The 17740-nt window shown below is 39.0% G+C and overlaps 1 protein-coding gene and 1 long non-coding RNA gene across 3 annotated transcripts in view; both read right to left on the bottom strand.

Moving 5' to 3' along the window:
* fbxo38 (F-box protein 38) overlaps window positions 1-11837 on the bottom strand; it is a 44336-nt gene extending 32499 nt beyond the window's left edge. For both annotated transcript variants that reach the window (XM_068325449.1, XM_068325450.1), the window contains exons 1-6: window positions 11713-11837; window positions 8712-8929; window positions 7898-8031; window positions 4531-4694; window positions 2225-2390; window positions 656-931 (exon numbers count right to left, since the gene is read on the bottom strand). In XM_068325449.1, coding sequence (XP_068181550.1) covers window positions 656-931; window positions 2225-2390; window positions 4531-4694; window positions 7898-8031; window positions 8712-8845 — 874 coding nt within the window. In that variant the 5' untranslated portion in view covers window positions 8846-8929; window positions 11713-11837. The remainder of the gene's footprint in view (window positions 1-655; window positions 932-2224; window positions 2391-4530; window positions 4695-7897; window positions 8032-8711; window positions 8930-11712) is intronic.
* Window positions 11838-14591: 2754 nt separating this feature from the next.
* LOC137602849 (uncharacterized) overlaps window positions 14592-17740 on the bottom strand; it is a 7513-nt gene continuing 4364 nt past the window's right edge. Inside the window, exon 2 of the long non-coding RNA XR_011037206.1 lies at window positions 14592-16288. This is a non-coding gene — a long non-coding RNA (uncharacterized lncRNA). The remainder of the gene's footprint in view (window positions 16289-17740) is intronic.

The raw sequence follows: 17740 nt of genomic DNA, 5'->3' as shown, positions 1-17740 counted from the left end.
ATCACGAGGAAGGTGAGGGTTCAGCGCAGAACTATACGGCAGGACCTGAATAATGACCTTAAGAGAGCCGGGACCACAGTCTCAAAGAAAACCATGAGGAACACACTACACTGTCATGAATTGAAGTCCTGTAGCAAGATCCCCTGCTCCACCCGGCACACGCCCAGGCCTGTCTGAAGGTTTCCAAGGACCAGCTGGATGATCCAGAGGAAGAATGAGAGAATGTCTGATGAACCAAAAATACAGCTTTTTTGGTCTAAACTCCACCCGGGTATGGAGGAAGGAGGAGGATGACTAAAACCCCAAGAACACCATCCCCAAAAAAATAAAAAATTCTTTGGGGATATTTGCCCACTAAAAATCTACAATGTAGTGAAGCTGTGCATGTTGAAGTGTGAATAAGCGAGGTATTACTGTATCCGTTCACCAAATTAATTACTTTGTGAATAATACATTGTGTTTGTAAACCACACAGTGTTTATTAGTGAGTCATACTGTAATACTTGTTGTAAATGTGTCATTTTAGCCAGGAAAAGACATTAATAAACTTGAAATATAGAAGCAAGATGAATAAGAATTAGTTCTAATAATCCTACTCAGATTTTGCTCAGCTCTGATATGAGGCCAAATTTGAACTGCAACATGATCTCCTCACCTGATCTCCAGCTGTCCTCCACAACGTGCTGAATCAGCCCCCCCAAAAAAGGAACTCTCACCAACTCCAGCTGCTCTAGATTTCGGGCTGATGCTAAACCGGTAACCAAGGGAACATATTTGAGGGAGTTGGTCGGCCCTGCACAGTTCCGCATGACAAACGTTCTGAGGCTCACACACAGAAAGTCTTTAAATGGCTGTGGTTTCGTCAGACGCACCCACTTCAGGTAAAGGTGGCGCAGTGTGGACACACAGGGGATTTCTGGGACATTCACACCTGTAATAAAAAAAGTATTTAAGATACATAAATAAAGCTAGGGTATTTAAAAAAAAATAGGTTGAACCAATTTGACACACTCCAAAATAGAAACTTAATTCAAGCTTCAAACTGTTGAGCTCAGTTAGGACAGACGTGACAGATTTTTCTGAATATTCAGCGTTTTTCACCAAAGACCCTCCCTGTTCATTCTTACAGGAAAATTCTACATTTCTAACACTTCTCCAAATATTTACCAATTCTTCATACATTACATAAAATGTCAATCAAGGCATTCAAAAAACAGTGCTTACAGGCCCCCATGTGTGTGGTTGTGTTTGCTTCAGGGGCCTGTACACACAATACACCCTATATGTGCATGTTTAACAGTGTGAGTGGAAAAGATCATTTCTCTGGTTGTGAGAGAAATAAAGAACTTTTTTTCTTTCTTCTTCTAATTTCCCACAATTCTCCCTTCAATTTACTGAGAATATTACCTGGGAATGTTAAAAACCATGTGGGCAACATGGCTGCTTGATATGAAAGCTCTATATTTGTTAAGTGCTAATTCTGATTTATTTATTTTATTTTTTTGCATTCAGCCAATTATTTATTAGATCTTATTTTGACTGACATTGTGAGTGTAAGTGACAAAAAAAAGCATGCCTGAAGAAGAAAAAAGACAAATAGATAGAACCAAGTAGCCAGAATGGGGAGAAACAAAAATAGTGAGCAGGACTATGAGCTGGATGAGACTCTCTTCCCATGGATTGTTAAGATTAATGAATGATCTTTCTCCTAATTATGATCTCAATGTTGTGTCTTCTGCTTTTTTGTCTCTCCAATGTCTTCAATCTGGGAAATCCTCACTCCATGAACTGCATATTCAGTGCAGTGAGGACTTTTTGTTTTTTTGATGGTAAAGGGTAGAGACGTGGGTAAGAGAAGACACTGTATATTGATATGTTGACCTACTAGTTTCATTTGTTCCTTGTTCCAACTCAATTTGCTTGTATATTTAATCAATTTTCCGCTTTAAAATTAAGTTCTAGCATCCCACAAAGATCTTTTGTGTACCGACAAAGCTTGAGCACCATGCAAAAGGATCAGTTGGACAGAATCAAGGAACAGACAGTATAATCATTCAAAGGGGCAAGCTATGCAGCTTGTGCATGTGCTATTTAAATACAGGTATACCTTGGCTGATTTTATTATTTAACAAAAATATACAGAAAACATTTTTAAAAACCTGTTGGGTAACCCAATTTATCTTTCACCAAGCAGCAGTATAGTTTGTAGTAATGTCCTTCTTACCCACTAGATGTAGTGTCTGGATCTTTGCGGTTATAGGGATGGTCAGTTTGTTCTCAGCGGGGATAGGAAAAGCCCCGTTTCGGTTGCGAAATTTTCCGAGTATGTGAACCTGAGGCATGTAGCTCCATATGGCTTCCACCAGCTCCAAATGGGATGTTTCAACACCCTGCAATGAGGTCAAATCAGGAAAAGTGAATGAATTAGTAAAGTAAATGTCTTCTTATAGTTTTTAAATCAGTGGGAACAAAGTTTTTGTTTAATTTGAAAAATATTCTCAGGTTGAGAAAGTTGAGATAGTTATGTTACTTGTACGCATATCTTTGATTTTGTACTGGACACCTTTATGGTAAATGTTTACAGGTAAAAAAAAACAACATGCAGATATCTTTAATTATTCTACACTGGGAAAATATTTGAATTTAGTAAAATAGAGTAAAAATTGAAAATTGAACTATTTTTCTTCAAAATGAAGGGCTGACATTACAGAATGCATTTTTTATGCTGTAGTGATTTGAATGGAAGTCAGTGTGGCACTTTTGGCCACAAGGGATCAAGAGGGATTATCTGGCACTCCATACAAAATAACAATGTAATCTACTCACATTCACTTTAATTTGAACCAAAGCCCCATTTCCTTACTATTTACAACATTAAAAGAAATTCTTAAAAATAGTTCAAACATTCAAAGGGACATATGAAAAGGTCTTTTATTGTGATGTTTGGTATGTTTTAGCAAGTTTGAAGTTGTTTCATGTGTACATTTTTGCCAGAAAGGTGTCATTAGGGTACAAAATGTATAATTTCCCTATAAATATGTTACAGATCAAAATTTTTAAAAAAGTAACAACGCCAAAATGTTCAACAACCGACAAAACGCGACCTGACTCTGGATAATGTGGATGACAATGATGATGATAATTAGGTTCTCCCAAGTAAGTCATTGACATCATCCCCCACAATAAGTCTAATAAAGAGTTATTCCAAACTGTCAGCTCATACAGACCGGTACAAAGAACACTGCATCTACCTGGTTTTGCTCCAACTTCTAGACACAATCATTCTCTGTCGTAACGGGCAAATTGTGTCCTGCCTGTTTTTCATGTGGTGTAGCGTAAGGCTGTGTTCAAACTGGTCACCAAGACCCAATTTTTAGCCCATCTAGATTGATATCGGCTGTCTCTTTTGTCGTCAGAACAGTCATATATCACATAAACTACGATTTTTGCGGGACAAAATGAAACCACATTTGGGAGGCAGTTTCATATCACATTTGGGCAGTCTGAACAGCTCCCAACACTCCGATTGGTTTTGACCATCCGTTGACCTCGCTCTATGCGCCGCGTCACGGAGCATGGAGGACGCCTCTGCCCCGAAAGTCTTTGCTACGGCGACCTTTGAGATCAGCCAATAATGTGGCCCAGTCTGAACAGAGCAAGATCACATTTGGACACTTGCTAAAAATAGTGTGGACGGTCAGCTTTAAAAATTGGATATGGAAGGAATTCTGATTGGTATCCGACATGCCTGCAGTCTGAAGTGGTCAGTTCTTGGTCCTATTTTCGATTTATATTTCCTCTGTGTCAGGTTCTTCATAGGCATAATATTATTTACCACTGTTATGGAAATAATATGCAAATTTATGCCCAACTGACGGCCATCCTTAAAGACAAATTGACTTATGTTATGGAGTCTGGCTCTTGCATCAAATGCTGAATGTCACAACACTTCCTTTGATTCATAGAAGCAAACACTGAGATCATTTATTCCATCCATCCAACCATCTTCAACCGGGTCTCGGGGGCAACAGTCTCAGAAGGGATGTCCATGATTCCCTCTCCCCAGAAACCTCTTCCAGCTCCTCCAGAGGGATCCTGAGGCGTTCCCAGGCCAACTGAAAGACATAGTCCCTCCAGCGTGTCCTAGGTCTTCCCTGAGGTCTACTCCCTGTAGAACATGCCCGGAACACCTCCCCAGAGATTCTTTCATTCATTTTTAATTTTTTTTTCATAAACCCGTTCTCCAGTTTTAAGCAATCTGCCCACAATTTTGGTGTTGATTAATTTCGCTACACTCCACTTTCAGTCTATGTGCACAGTTGAATAAATAAATCTGGTTCTCTGTTTCAACACTATGCTCCAGTTAAATTCTCAATATTTGGGGAATTGAAAAAATAATTTTCATTATTACAGCGTGCCAAGCGGATTACAGAATTTTGTATCTGGAAAAACGAAAAAAAACAACTGCATGCCGTGATTCACCAAAGCTTCTCAATGTAACAGAATGTCATTCCCACGTGACATACTGACCAGCAGATTGGGACATGCTTGTAGTGCCTCGAGGACACCGGGTATGCTGAACGCCTCGTAGCCTCTCACTCGTCTCCTCTCCAAGTATCGAGGGTGGAGGCCATATAGCTGCTCCAAATCTGGAATCTTCTTCAAAAGGAGCAGAAAACTGCTGTCTGTAAAACCTAAATAAAAACCAAACAACAGTTGTTTTTTTCAATCTTTTTCTATGTGTGCAAAAAGATCATCCTCACCAGTTTAACTAACTGAAACTTCTCAATGTTAAATGTTACCATTCATGGTGTGAGTTAAAATAGAAATACCTTTTCTTTAAGCTAAATAATATATGAAATATTTAATATTAAATTCTTAAATTTATTTACGTTAAATGTTGAAAAAACATGATTTTTAATGACCTTTTATCTGCATCTGTTAAACCAATCAAATGATCTCTATTCATATTTTATACTATAAATACATAAAGATGATGTAGGTGATGATTAACACTAGTTTTTTTGTTCTAAAACTGGCCTGATCACAATTTAGAGAAGTTATTATTCAGGGTGTCCCCTATCTTTACAAACAGACCACCCGTTCCCCCAACATGAAAGACAAAATATTTGTACTTGTTTGATTTCAGGAGAGAACTGACATTCCCACATTACTGTCTTCACCAAAGACAATGCTGTTCATATTGGCACAGATGTGGTCACGGACACATCTGTGCGTCCTGCACATTTGTGTATTAACACTTGCGACTCCACATCATCGCGGATTTTTGGTAAGTAGTCACGTGATACCCTGCACGCATTCTATTGGCTGACGGCATCTGGAAGTGCACTCCGTTCCGTCAGTCTCGGACTTCCGTGAGACACAAAAGTGCTTTAAACAATCTATCAGAGTGTGGGAAAAGGTGATACAGATAGAAGGTGGTTTAATATTAGTATTGGGAGGGTTCATGAATGTTTAAATTACCGTAAATAATAAGATAAACAGATCGCAATCTCGACCGCAGATTCCTCAATCGTGTGTTCCTATAGGCAATGACAGCGTCCTGAGTGGATGCATAGTCAGTAAGTTACGTGCAATAACAACTTCTCCAAAAAAATAGTTCTCAAAAAATTGTGTTTTTCAAGAGGGTTACTATGTCACCTGCAGTCACACAACCTCAACCTGGTATTAATTTTGAGGATGTTGGTTCTTATCGGGTAGGAAAGCTAACCATGTCACAATCAGTGACGAAGACCCAACGAAAAGTCAATAAATCAGTCATAATCTGATCTTTGATGTAAGAGAGGAAAGTATTCTTCTGTCTTTCAGTACATAATATTTAGTGTAAAATTTAAATAAAACTACGGTACAGATATATATTTTTATTTTATTACCTGTATTAGTCCCAGAAGGGAAATTACAAGTTCACTCTACACACAGGATAGTAGGTACATGAATCTATAGTGTGTACAGGTCCGTAACACACACACAAGGCGCCTGTGGACATTCAGGTGAGAGGGAGGTAGAGCGGCACGCAGCTCCTCCATGGTGCTGCGTTCCTTCATGAGGAACTTGTAAAGGGGACGGCGCCTTGCTCAAGGCGCCTTGCTCAAGGCGCCTTGCTCAAGGGCGCCTTGGCAGTGCTCAGGAGGTGAGCTGACGTCTCCCCCTGTCAGCTCACACTCCAAGGTGGCTGGGCGAGAGCGAGAATTGAACCGCTGACCTTGGAACATTGGATGACCCATTCTACCTACTATAATAATGTCCTGCGTAGTTACAGAAATGTCTTTTTGGTAGAGCACCTGCATCCTCCCACAAGACCATCCAGCATATAGTGAGTGCAGCTGAGAAGACTGTCTGTCTCTCCCTCCTTCCAGGACATTCACAGCATGTGCTCTCATTAGCAAAGCCCTCTGTATTCCAACCACCAATCATAGAACTTATTCTTCTGCCATAAAAATAGGAAACTGAGGAGTATCCATTCCAAAACCAGCCAATACTTTCCGTACCCACTGTAAGATGATATGACCTCACTCCTTTCATCAAGATCAGAAGACCATCAACATTCCAGTCCATGCATTGAAGGGCTGCCTTTAGTTCCTCAACAGCATCCTCAGATCACTGCAGATCACTTGACTCTTTTCAAGTAGTGGCTTGTAGGCTGGGATAATAAGAATACCAGAATGGTCAGAAGATCCCAGGGGGGTAAGTCTCACTGGTGTCCCGAAGCCTGTAAGTGATAAGTTGACATCCAGGTCTGCCAACCTGGATCAAACAGTTCAAACAGGTCTGGTTAAAAGCCACAAGACACGCTTCTCTGTAGACCTCCAGATGTGCGATGGAGGCTTGGAGCTCGTCAACCTTGTTCATGATGGACTGAGCATTGCAAAGTAGATTCGAAGTTGCGTTTCCGCACCTTATATTTTATGTCCCGATGGGTATTCAAGTTTTCCTGATGACGGAGGATCTCTATAATCGAATGATCCCCCCTCATCAAGTCCCAGTGAGTGTGTAGCTGATGGCCCTTAGATCCAGTAAGAATTCACTGAGAGTACTGAATCCTGCTTGAATGAGGCTGCAGCAGGTCCAACACTCTGAGCTGCAGCTATAAAGTTCACACGGTATTCTCCAAAACTAGATCCATTTCATAGTTGGTAAAACAAGGGCTGCATCCAGAAGTTCAATATTACTCAAGTCAAGTCCTGATCTAAGTGATTGCTCACCAGCAACATAAAATGACATACAAGAACAGACAAAACCTGCTATTGCTTGTTGCGACTCGCACATTGCCAACGCCCACAATGGATTCGATTTTTAGAAGACACTTCCTTCAAGGAGCGATCTGCACCTTCCAAAACGACTTTGATTTTTATGCAAGACAACGATCCATCAGGTGTATCAAAGTACTCGACTGCGTGAATGACTAGTGAAGTTGTTAAAGATGAAAAACTAATGGCATGCCCCCCCCCCCCGTCTTCTCCTGAGTTCAACTTCTGGGCCCTTCTTAAGCAGGAAATTTACAGTGATGTAATGTAAACACCACATCTCTCTGAAACGTGTCTGGGAGGCTGTGGTCACAGATGCGCAAAAATTTGGTTCTCATCAAATCAAGAAACCGGGGCTTAAGAGAAAACAATTGAGTAGCACTGCCCTACCCCAACTCTTTTTATGAAATGTGTTACATGATTCAAATTCTAAATGACACTATAATTTACAAAATTGCATGCATTTAACATTACACACACTATTTGAAAACATTGAATTATTTTTATCAACATTTCACACAGCATCCCAACTTCTTTGGAAACAAGTTTGTAGAATAATGTCGCTACTGAAACGTAAGTAATTCAATTTCTTGGGATGATTGAGATGCGATGGTGGAGCAGTGAGCTCTTACCTCCTGGCATGTACTCCCACCAGCGGCCAGCACACAGGTCCACCACCTTGACCACTCGCAGGTACAGATTTACAGCTTCTCTGAGCTTTCTGGACAGGCACTCCAAACACATGATATCCTTCATAGGTAGGTATCTACAAAACAAACCAATGCTCCAAATTTAAAAATGATTTGTACAATATCTTTTGGATAAGATGTTGCTTTTATTTCTGTGAAGTCAGCTATAGTGGGAAATTAAATGCATTCATCAACTGCTATTTTTATAGTGTTTAACCTATAATTAAACATGTAAAACATGCGTCAAGTATAAACGAATGAAGAAAAGTTTGGCCTGGCAACTAGTCATTTATATTTCTGAGGACTTGGACTTGGATAAGACTTGAATAAAAATAATAACCACACTTCACCCGAGTGACAGTACTTTTTGCGGCGCGCCAGGATTTATTTTAAAACTCTGAAGTCCATTTAAAGAGATTGTGTCACGCAGTGAGATAAGCTCCTTTTTCAAGTCAATGGTCAAAGTTGGAGATTTCCACATTCAAGCTCACACTGATTTTATGAGTTTGCCTTTGCTTTCCAGATATTGGCACACAAAACAAGCAAAATATGAAAGACAAGTTTCAGCAGAACCGTATTTAAATATGAAAGCCTAAATATTTGCTAAGCTTATGTGAGTGGGTTATTTTGTGCTGTTTACATCACTTACATGTTTACTTTTATGCAGAGCCTCACGTATTATGTCACGTCTTTTTCTTAGAATGTTTGTGGAAAATAAAGACAAATTCAGAAGATAGAGTCTGTCTGACTAATGTACCTGAATATGTGACAAAGGACTTCATGAGACAGCTCATTGATGTAGTCTTTGAGTTCGTTGGATCTCACGATGGGTTCCCCTCCACCAGCGCCTCCAACAGGTTGGGGTTTAGAGACCTTCCTCCTTGGACCCATCACACCGCACAACTAGTCAGGCTTTACACACTCTTCCTCCCTCCTGTAGCCTGGACTTTACTTTAACCAGCATTAACTTTAGTTCTGTATGACAAATCACAAGAGAAGAAAAGTAAACTGAAGTGGAAATATGGATAAAAAAATCTCCCATTTAAAATGAAGGAAAAATAAATCTGTACATTTTCTGTTTGAAATTTAAGTAGGAGGAAAAAGGAGCAGGATTTTTAAAAATATCAAATTAAAAGCAGGATTTCCCTTGAAATGGGGTTCATCAAATGATTAGATGTTGTGGGTGTCACTGCATCAATGAAGAAATTATTTTAAGGGCATTTTAATGAAAATGTTAGAATATTTTTTCCTGAACAACAAAATATAATGTTTCTAAAGAATTTTTGCATATGAATGTAAACCATGTGTTTTCATCATTAACATAATGTTAGAAGGGCATTACAACAAAGATTCTACAGAGGAACTCTGTAGAATCTTCGCTGCTTCTTTTTTCTGTAGTTTCCTTTCTAAGCAACATCTGGGGATGAACTCAAAGATGGGAGAAATGCACATTGACCTTCATACGAATGTCCGGTGTTGTGTTTTTGGTGCGGTAAAGTAGTGAAGTAACAAATCATTAACAAACCTGTTGGATCTGTATTGAACTGCAGTAGGTGACCATGATATTTAGATGGAACAGCATAAGGCCCTCAAGTGACTTCATTACCATAAAAGGTGAAGGCAGCAGGTATGTAGTCATTACGTACTGTCAACAGCCTCCATTGGAGTCATTTTTTCCAGGTTTTTTATAACAGCATTACAGAATTAGGGCCATAAATATGTGGACACCTTCTAACTTTAGATCCTTAGAGTAGTACAATGAACTTTAAATAAAACAATCCAGATGTAGTTGAAGTGCAGAATTTCAGCTTTGATTTAATGGGTGAAAAAGATTGTAAATACAGTAATCCCTCGCTGAAGGACCACCCGCAAAAAATGAATTCCACAATATAGCGACCAAGTACTTATTTTATTATTCATGGTAATTGAAATGTTTATGAACCCTCCCTATACTGATATTAAACCACCGTATATCTGTATTTCCTTTTCCCACACTCTGATAGACTTGTAACACCCCCAGTGTTTCTTACGGTGAGCAAGGATGACGCACATGATACCCCTAGAACGGTCTTTATTTGGCGTCCAGCCTTAACAAAGAACCAGTGAGAACTGAAAAGGTCTCCCACTCACACTCACACTCCATAATGTTAAATAACTCTGAATTTATTACCTATTCAAGTTACAAATACTACAGTTACACAAAAAATATGTTTGTTTCACTGTTATAACATAAAACGTTTTAATTTGTCAGGTTATTAAACCCACAGAACTCCATCAATTAAAGATCAAACTATCAATGAATAAAGAAAATAACATCAAACACAAGTTAGGACATTAACTTTGTTCAAAATATTTATGTCAAAATTTAAATGGGCTTAATGACTGCATTGTGGGTAATGTTTTTGGTCAAGTTTGGTCAAGTTTTTGGTTAAAGCACACTTTTGACGCATCTATTTTTAGACACTCTGATCTTTCATGCTCTCGAGGGCCACATAAAATGATGTGGTGGGCCACATTTGGCCCCTGGCCCTTGAGTTTAACACATGTGGTGTACTGACTTGTATATAATATGTGTAAAGTTTTGACAAGTATTAATGTAACATACTGATTTGTCAGACTTTGGAACACTTGTACGTAAAAATGATGAGATTCACCGTGTAGCCATACAGGACAGGGATGCTGTGTAACGTCCTGGTCAGAAATTCAGATTTAAGTCTGAAACCAGGCACCACCCATGTGGGACAACAACTTGTGTTATGGCTGTGGCATTAAAGCGTGGGACAGCATTTTTTTGAAGCATGTTTTGTAATTTAAAAAACACTGCAAAGTGAATCTAAATATTTTACATTCTATCAAAAAAACCCAAATTAAACATATATTTTAAAATATACCATTGGAAAAAAATGAAAAAAATCTTTTCAGTATTATTTTCAGGGATTGAAATTTAGGGGTTGGAGATTGGAACAACTACTTCCCAATAGAAAGTAGCTATGAAGCTAGCATAAATAATGATTTTGTATATATTCAGTCTAACTACTACCTAGTTTTATATATATATATATATATTACTGTTTAACTAGATCACAACATATTTCTCAGCATGACATGAAAGTCTGAATTATGTTTTATAAATGTAAATGTTTTGTTTTTTACTGTGAGACAAACAATTTGCTCGGTTAATAAATTCATAAAGTATGTACGTATGTATTTATGATTTTCAGAATTGGTTAACATATTAGGCTTATCATGTAATATAATCATTTCATACTTGAATTTATTATATTTAACTCGGGCTGCCATTGTTGCACCATTCTGTGTAAATGTTTCCCCCCTGCTATGAACTGACTCATCGTGTTATAAATAATCATTTACCAGTCATCTGGCTCTCACTCCATCGTCTGCACTTCCACACAAGTTACGCCCCAAAGCAAGAAACTCCCTGACAGTCAGGTTCAGTGTTCAGACATGTCAGTGGTCAGGACAGAGCCATAACATCAGAAACATTTTGTTGTCACTGATCAACACACTGCAGCAGGTCACTGGTCTGTGTGGGGGGAGGCTGACCCGTCAGACTGGCGTGAGAACCACTCCATTCCGGGAGGATCCCCTCGGTCGGTCTAAAGTTACGTTTGTCTTTATCTGAGCTAGCCCACAGTTAGCATAGCCGCTACGCTCTATAAAAACACAACACAACGAAGACAACGAGGAAGAACACATCGACTAACTGATGTAATATCTAAGCAATTTAAACAGCTTACCTGCATATTTTTTATCAAATCCGCTATGATGTTGCGATTAAATCTTTTTTCGCTGTACAGAAGGAGGATGCTGCTGCTCTCTTCTTCTTGTTTTCCTTCTTCTTCTTCTTGTTTTCCTTCTTCTTCTTCTTGTTTTTCTTCTTCTTCTTGTTTTTCTTCTTCTTCTTTTTCTTCGGGAAAGACCGCTGAATCGCTGAAGGTGCATTATCGCCCTCCACTGGATGGAGTATTAACTACAGCGCCACCTAGCGCATCAAAGATCGCGACTTCGCCTCATTGCGGACTTCTGCTAGGTAGTCACGTGATACCGTACGTGCATTCTATTCCCAGACGGCATCCGGAAGTGCGCTCGGTTTATAAAATAAAATAAACCTTTAATAGTCCCACAGTGGGAAAAATTGCACAACTGCAGCATTGGGGGGGGTCATACATAAATAAATACATATTACATATCTAACATATGAAATATACATATTAACATATGGTATGCATATTAACATATAGTATACATAACTACCAACAGTTTACTGCTACAACTGCAAACTACATGGGGTACGCACAAAATTGTGCGACCACAGTCGATTTTTGTTGAAATGATTTATATTCATTTATTTTAACGTTCATATGTAAAGAAATGTAGTAAATGTAGCCAGCGGAAAGTGGAACCTTTGTCACGGGAGCAGGTGTACCCCGGGCTGCTTAGGGTGGGACCCTCCTCCACATGTCAGATGGAACCTGAACGACACACGGAGCGGTGCGTTTCTTCATTACTGCTACTTTTCATCTGTGTTTCAGGTCAGTAGTTGGTAAAAGTAACCAATTTCAACTCGTTAAGAGTTCATGTCGCACGGAAAAGTGTTAAAAAGACCGTGTGACAGTGTTTTTAGTGTTTTTGTTAACTTTGTAAATCGTGAAAATGTCACCAAGTCGGCAGGTGCCGCTGCATCGCGGGTGTTTTGGGTTTACTTTACCCTTAGTTTAGTCTTGCAGGCAGACCGCTGGCTTTACTGTAGAGTGAGATTCGGACTCCCACATGATTAATATTACAGAAAGAGTTATCGTGTTGAATGCTTTACCAAAAATGGAAGCTAATGTTAATGTATTTGTTTTGTATGGATTATGAATTATGTTGCTAAAGTGTTTATAATTTAGAAGTTGAAGTTGAAAGGCCAAATGTTATGTATTGTTTTATTGTGACTTGTCTGAATAAGAGATGTAACCTGAACGACAAAGCAAGCGGTCCGTTTCTTCTTTACCGCTACTTTTCATCTGTGTTTCACAGATTCGTGTTTCGTTAATGTGGTACTATACTCTGGGACCCGTAACATACACACTACACTGGTCACCGACATTTTGAGTGTGATGTTCTTTATGTATTATACTGTGTGTGTGTGTGTGTGTGTGTGTGTGTGTGTGTGTGTGTGTGTGTGTGTGTGTGTATACAATACAAAAGGGCTAGTTTACCATACTTTACAGACAGATGCTATTCACCTGTCCTGCATTTTACTTTTGGTCTCTTATGACATAAATTATCCGTTGTTGTTTTTTTTATTATTGTTTGTTTTGTCCTATCATTTTAATTTATTTATTTAATTTAACTGTACTAATCCCCGTAGGGCAATTATTGAACCACTCTAGCACACATTGTTAGTCAATCTTAATGCATATAAAGTGTGTACACGCCCTTAGCACACACACACACTCACACTCCTGGCCACGCCTCCTCCGCTATCCCCATCTCCTGATTGGTGTGCCATCTTCTAAGCCCCGCCTCGTCTCCTGACATCGGTGGTTTAAATTCTCTGCAAACCCTTCAGCCAGGGCGACCGTCTGACTGGCAGCACACCTCTGAACTGGTAGAACTGGGATCTCTGGTGTTTCTCCAGCCTTGTTAAGACCTGGTAGTGTTTTGTTTTCCATTTATATATCTAAATTAGCCAAGTGTTGGTTATTTTGTATCTGTTAGTGAGTCGTCTTTGTGTTGCATTTTGTTTTTCTTATGTAAAAATATCCCGGTGAGCAATTGTCCTTTAATCTGAGTTACTAAATAAATGTGTATTTCCCTCTTTAACATCTGGATTTTCTGTGTTATTCCCCATTTCTCTAGCTGGGTTGTAACATAAGTGGGGGCTCGTCCGGGAATTGAACACGGGACCTCGCGCACCCCAAGCGAGAATCATTCTCTTAGACGTTGAAAACCTGAATGCCAATCAGAGTGCATATTTCCTTCAAGTCTGCATGTCGACCCGCTAAAAGAGAAGGGATAGAAATATTCACCTACAGGTGTCGTTCATCCGTCTAAAGCAGGGGGGTCAAACTCATTTTCACTGAGGGCCACTTCAGCATGACGGCTGTCCTCAAAGGGCCAGATGTAACTAATAAATGTCACTGAATGTAACAATGTAATATAAAATAAATGTAACTAATCCTTCGTATAACTGAATTTATTACTTATTTAACTTACAAACGTCCAGGAAAAAAGGGTTTGCTTGTTGTTTTAACATAAATGAAACCCACAAAACTCCATCAATCAAGGATCAAACTATCCAAGAGAATAAAGAAAAATAACATCAAACACAAATTAGGACGTTAACTTTGTTCAAAATGATTGTCAGTTAAAATGAGCTGAATTAATGCATTATGGGAAATGTAGTTTTTGGTCAAAGCACACTTTTGACCTATTTATCTTTAAATACTCTGACCTTTTATGCTCTCGCGGCCCTCATAAAATGATGTGGAGGGCCACATGTGGCCCCCGGGCCTTGAGGTTGACACATGTGGTCTAAACCTTCCATTTCAGTGTAACTTATAATTCAATTATAATCAAAATTTAATTTAGTCAAACCAAATGTGAATGTGTAAGAAAGCAGATAAGGAAAGATTGTAATAAAAAAAAAGTTTTATTTGTTATTCACCAATTTATGCATGAACAAATCATGAACAGCATCAAGAAAAGAACCTGAATAAAGAGTAATACTATATATTTATTACAATATCTGGTTACATTATACATATAAAAATATATCTTACTGCAATTAAACATCAAGAAGGAATTGTAATATATTAGTTGTTGTTAGAAAACTGGACCATGTCTCTAGAAATGTCTTATATGTCAATGTTAAAGGAAGTCAAAAAAATTTCTTGAATTAATATTTTAATCAGGAGAGAGAATAGAAGCAGGTCATTCAAACCTCTGCTGAAAAAAATCACAATTCATTTGAGTGAAACAACGATTAAAAGTTTTATTTTATCATAATTAAACATCCAATCCAGCCGAAGCACATTCAAAACACATATTTAACAGTCAGTACGTACTTATGTCATAACACGTGGATGGATGCATGGATGTGTTGATAAACCCCACCCCCGAGAACAGTATTTCCAGGAATCCCCCTTTCTGATAGGTCAAGGGATTCCTGGGAAAACTGGACCCCAGGAGAGAGGAGAAAATAACAAAACATCATTGAAATCCTCCTCTGTTTTGTGAAAACCTGCCGCCACCATCATCATCATCATCATCATCATCATCATCATCACTACTTCACTTCTACAGGATTCATTCATTCATTCACTCATTCACACACAGATATAAACATACATTTTAGGCTTACTTTGTGAATCATCCAGATTCCTGGACTGACCTCTTGTTATCAGTAAATGCAGAGCTTTCCTGTCCCATGACCTTCAGTTTAACGTCCCTAATGATGTAACACAACACTGGGAAGGATAAAGCAGGAATGTCTGTCCTCTGTCCCGAGCTACAGTGCTTCATCTCAGACTAGCAACTGACCAGAGATGCAGCACTGCACCATGGGCCACAGGGATGGACCAACGGGCTGGTTCTTTTCATCACAGCTGATTCTGAAGACATGAAACACTAAAATACATAAATACTAACTAAAATACGTCATGAGAGCTGAAGAAAAAAATATGTAGTCATTGGAATTCAGCGATGATTCATTCGTATCTTTTCAGTGACGCTCCATTGCCGTCTGTCGTGCGTTACTTGATGTGTTTTCAATAACATTCTGTTATTTTTCACTGTTTCCACATGGAAGTCTGTTACAATAACTCAGCGTTCAATGGACGGTTGAGGTTTTTACGTCATTACTTACAGATGCAATCAAGGACAATCAGTCCTGTTTTACTTTGATTCATATGATGCAGTCACACCCCCATGGTGTTCAAATGTTTTGCATTCAGAGGCCAATGGGATTTATGTAGAGATCCAGGTGGTATTTGATATTAACACAAGTTTCCAAAGTTAACTTCATTCTATGCAAGTTATACTAATACCGTGTCCCTTTTGTGTCACCCTGACATACTGTATAATAACATACATGTGTAAATGAAGGCTCGGAGCGGCCAGATGTTTGAGTTCCTCTTCACGTGACCCTGGATGTACTCACCAACGTCTGCCTCCACGTTTAACCTCGGCTACAGATCCAGTTCTTTGAGTTCTTACGTGATAAAGAGAGGTCGGGGTTGTTTCAGTCGTGATCAGGTGTAAATGAACTGTGTGGTGCTTTTCCACGTGGGGTCCCCCCCCACCCCCTTTCTGCAGACTCTTCTTCACCTGATGAAAGAACACATTAAACAAAACTCATTCAGACATAAGAATAAACTGTCCCGTGACACTAGAATGGTTCACCTGATCTATTAAGGAGAGGAGATCAACATACACACATGAAGGTAATGGGAGAGAAAGCAGAGCTGGGGGGGGGGGGGTTACAGGAATGTTCCGACTCTTCCAGTTGGAAACTCCCAGTCCGTCCATATAAGGCTTGAGCCGGCCTTTTAGTTTAGGGATCATGGAAAATGGGATAGCTGCTGTGGATAAACATTCCCCCATACCCTACCCCCCCTGACCCCCACCTCCTCCTTCCAGCCGGCTACACAGATTGCCTTTTCTGGACACGCTGGAAAGAGACTCGCTTAAAAGGCAGTAGAGAGAAAGGGGGACTTTATCACAGTCCTCTACCCCCGCTCCGGGCTCAACAAGTCCATATAAAGAAGAAAGACCGCTCTCTCTCTTACACACACACACACACACACACACACACACACACACACACACACACACACACACACACACACAGTGACGCAAAAAAAACCACTTTATTTCACACAGCAGCAGACTCAACACATATGTAAGATTTCACCTTGTTAGTTCATTCCAGGACTGCTTTGTTTCTTTTTTCCAGATAAATCTGTGTGTGTGTGTGTGTGTGTGGGGGGGGGGTTAGGTGCTGCTGTTCAGTGATGAATAAAAACCCGACTTCTTCAAACAAATTCTTAAATAAATTCTACAAATACAATTTTTTCCTGATCTAATGAAGTGCATCTCCTGGTTCTTTTGGACAACCATGGATATAAAACTTCACAATGCAAGTGGATTCAGCTTTGAACCAATGCAATAATACCCAAAGTGAGGGCATCTAATAATAATAATACTGTATTAAATAACAAATGAAGATTTTAATCTAATACCGACAAAAAATGAAGTATCTACACTCCTAAAGGGAAACGTTGTGTGAGAAATGTTTTAGTTAAGTCAGAATATGTTGATCCTGTTTGTTTAAGCAGACTTCCATGTAAACAGAAACAAAATGACACATTTTGGTTCAAAACAAGTGACTCTGATCGACAGGAGAATAATCTGACTTTCGGATCGACTATTTTAGCTAGACTATTTGAAAAAGATCCTCTCGTCTTACTGTTGAAAAAAAAGTCAGAGCTTTTATGTTTGTTTTGGGGCTATTTTTATTTTATTTTTTTACATGATCACTTGTAACCATGACGATGGTTTAGATGCTGTCACAGAATTTATTTAAAATGATTTTTGGATGTTTGCTGATAAAATACTACATGTCAAGATTACTCTCTGTGTTAAAAAGTTAAAAAAGTTAAAAGTATGACTGACTTTGAGAGGATCTCCATGTCGTATGAAGAAGGACGCACAAACACGATGATGGATGTACAGATATATAACATTATAGTGATTTAGATTAGATAGACCTTTATTAGT

The sequence above is a fragment of the Antennarius striatus genome, chromosome 10, assembly GCF_040054535.1.
Source record: "Antennarius striatus isolate MH-2024 chromosome 10, ASM4005453v1, whole genome shotgun sequence".
In the NCBI taxonomy this organism is placed as follows: domain Eukaryota; kingdom Metazoa; phylum Chordata; class Actinopteri; order Lophiiformes; family Antennariidae; genus Antennarius; species Antennarius striatus.
This window is presented reverse-complemented; position numbering and strand designations above follow the sequence as displayed.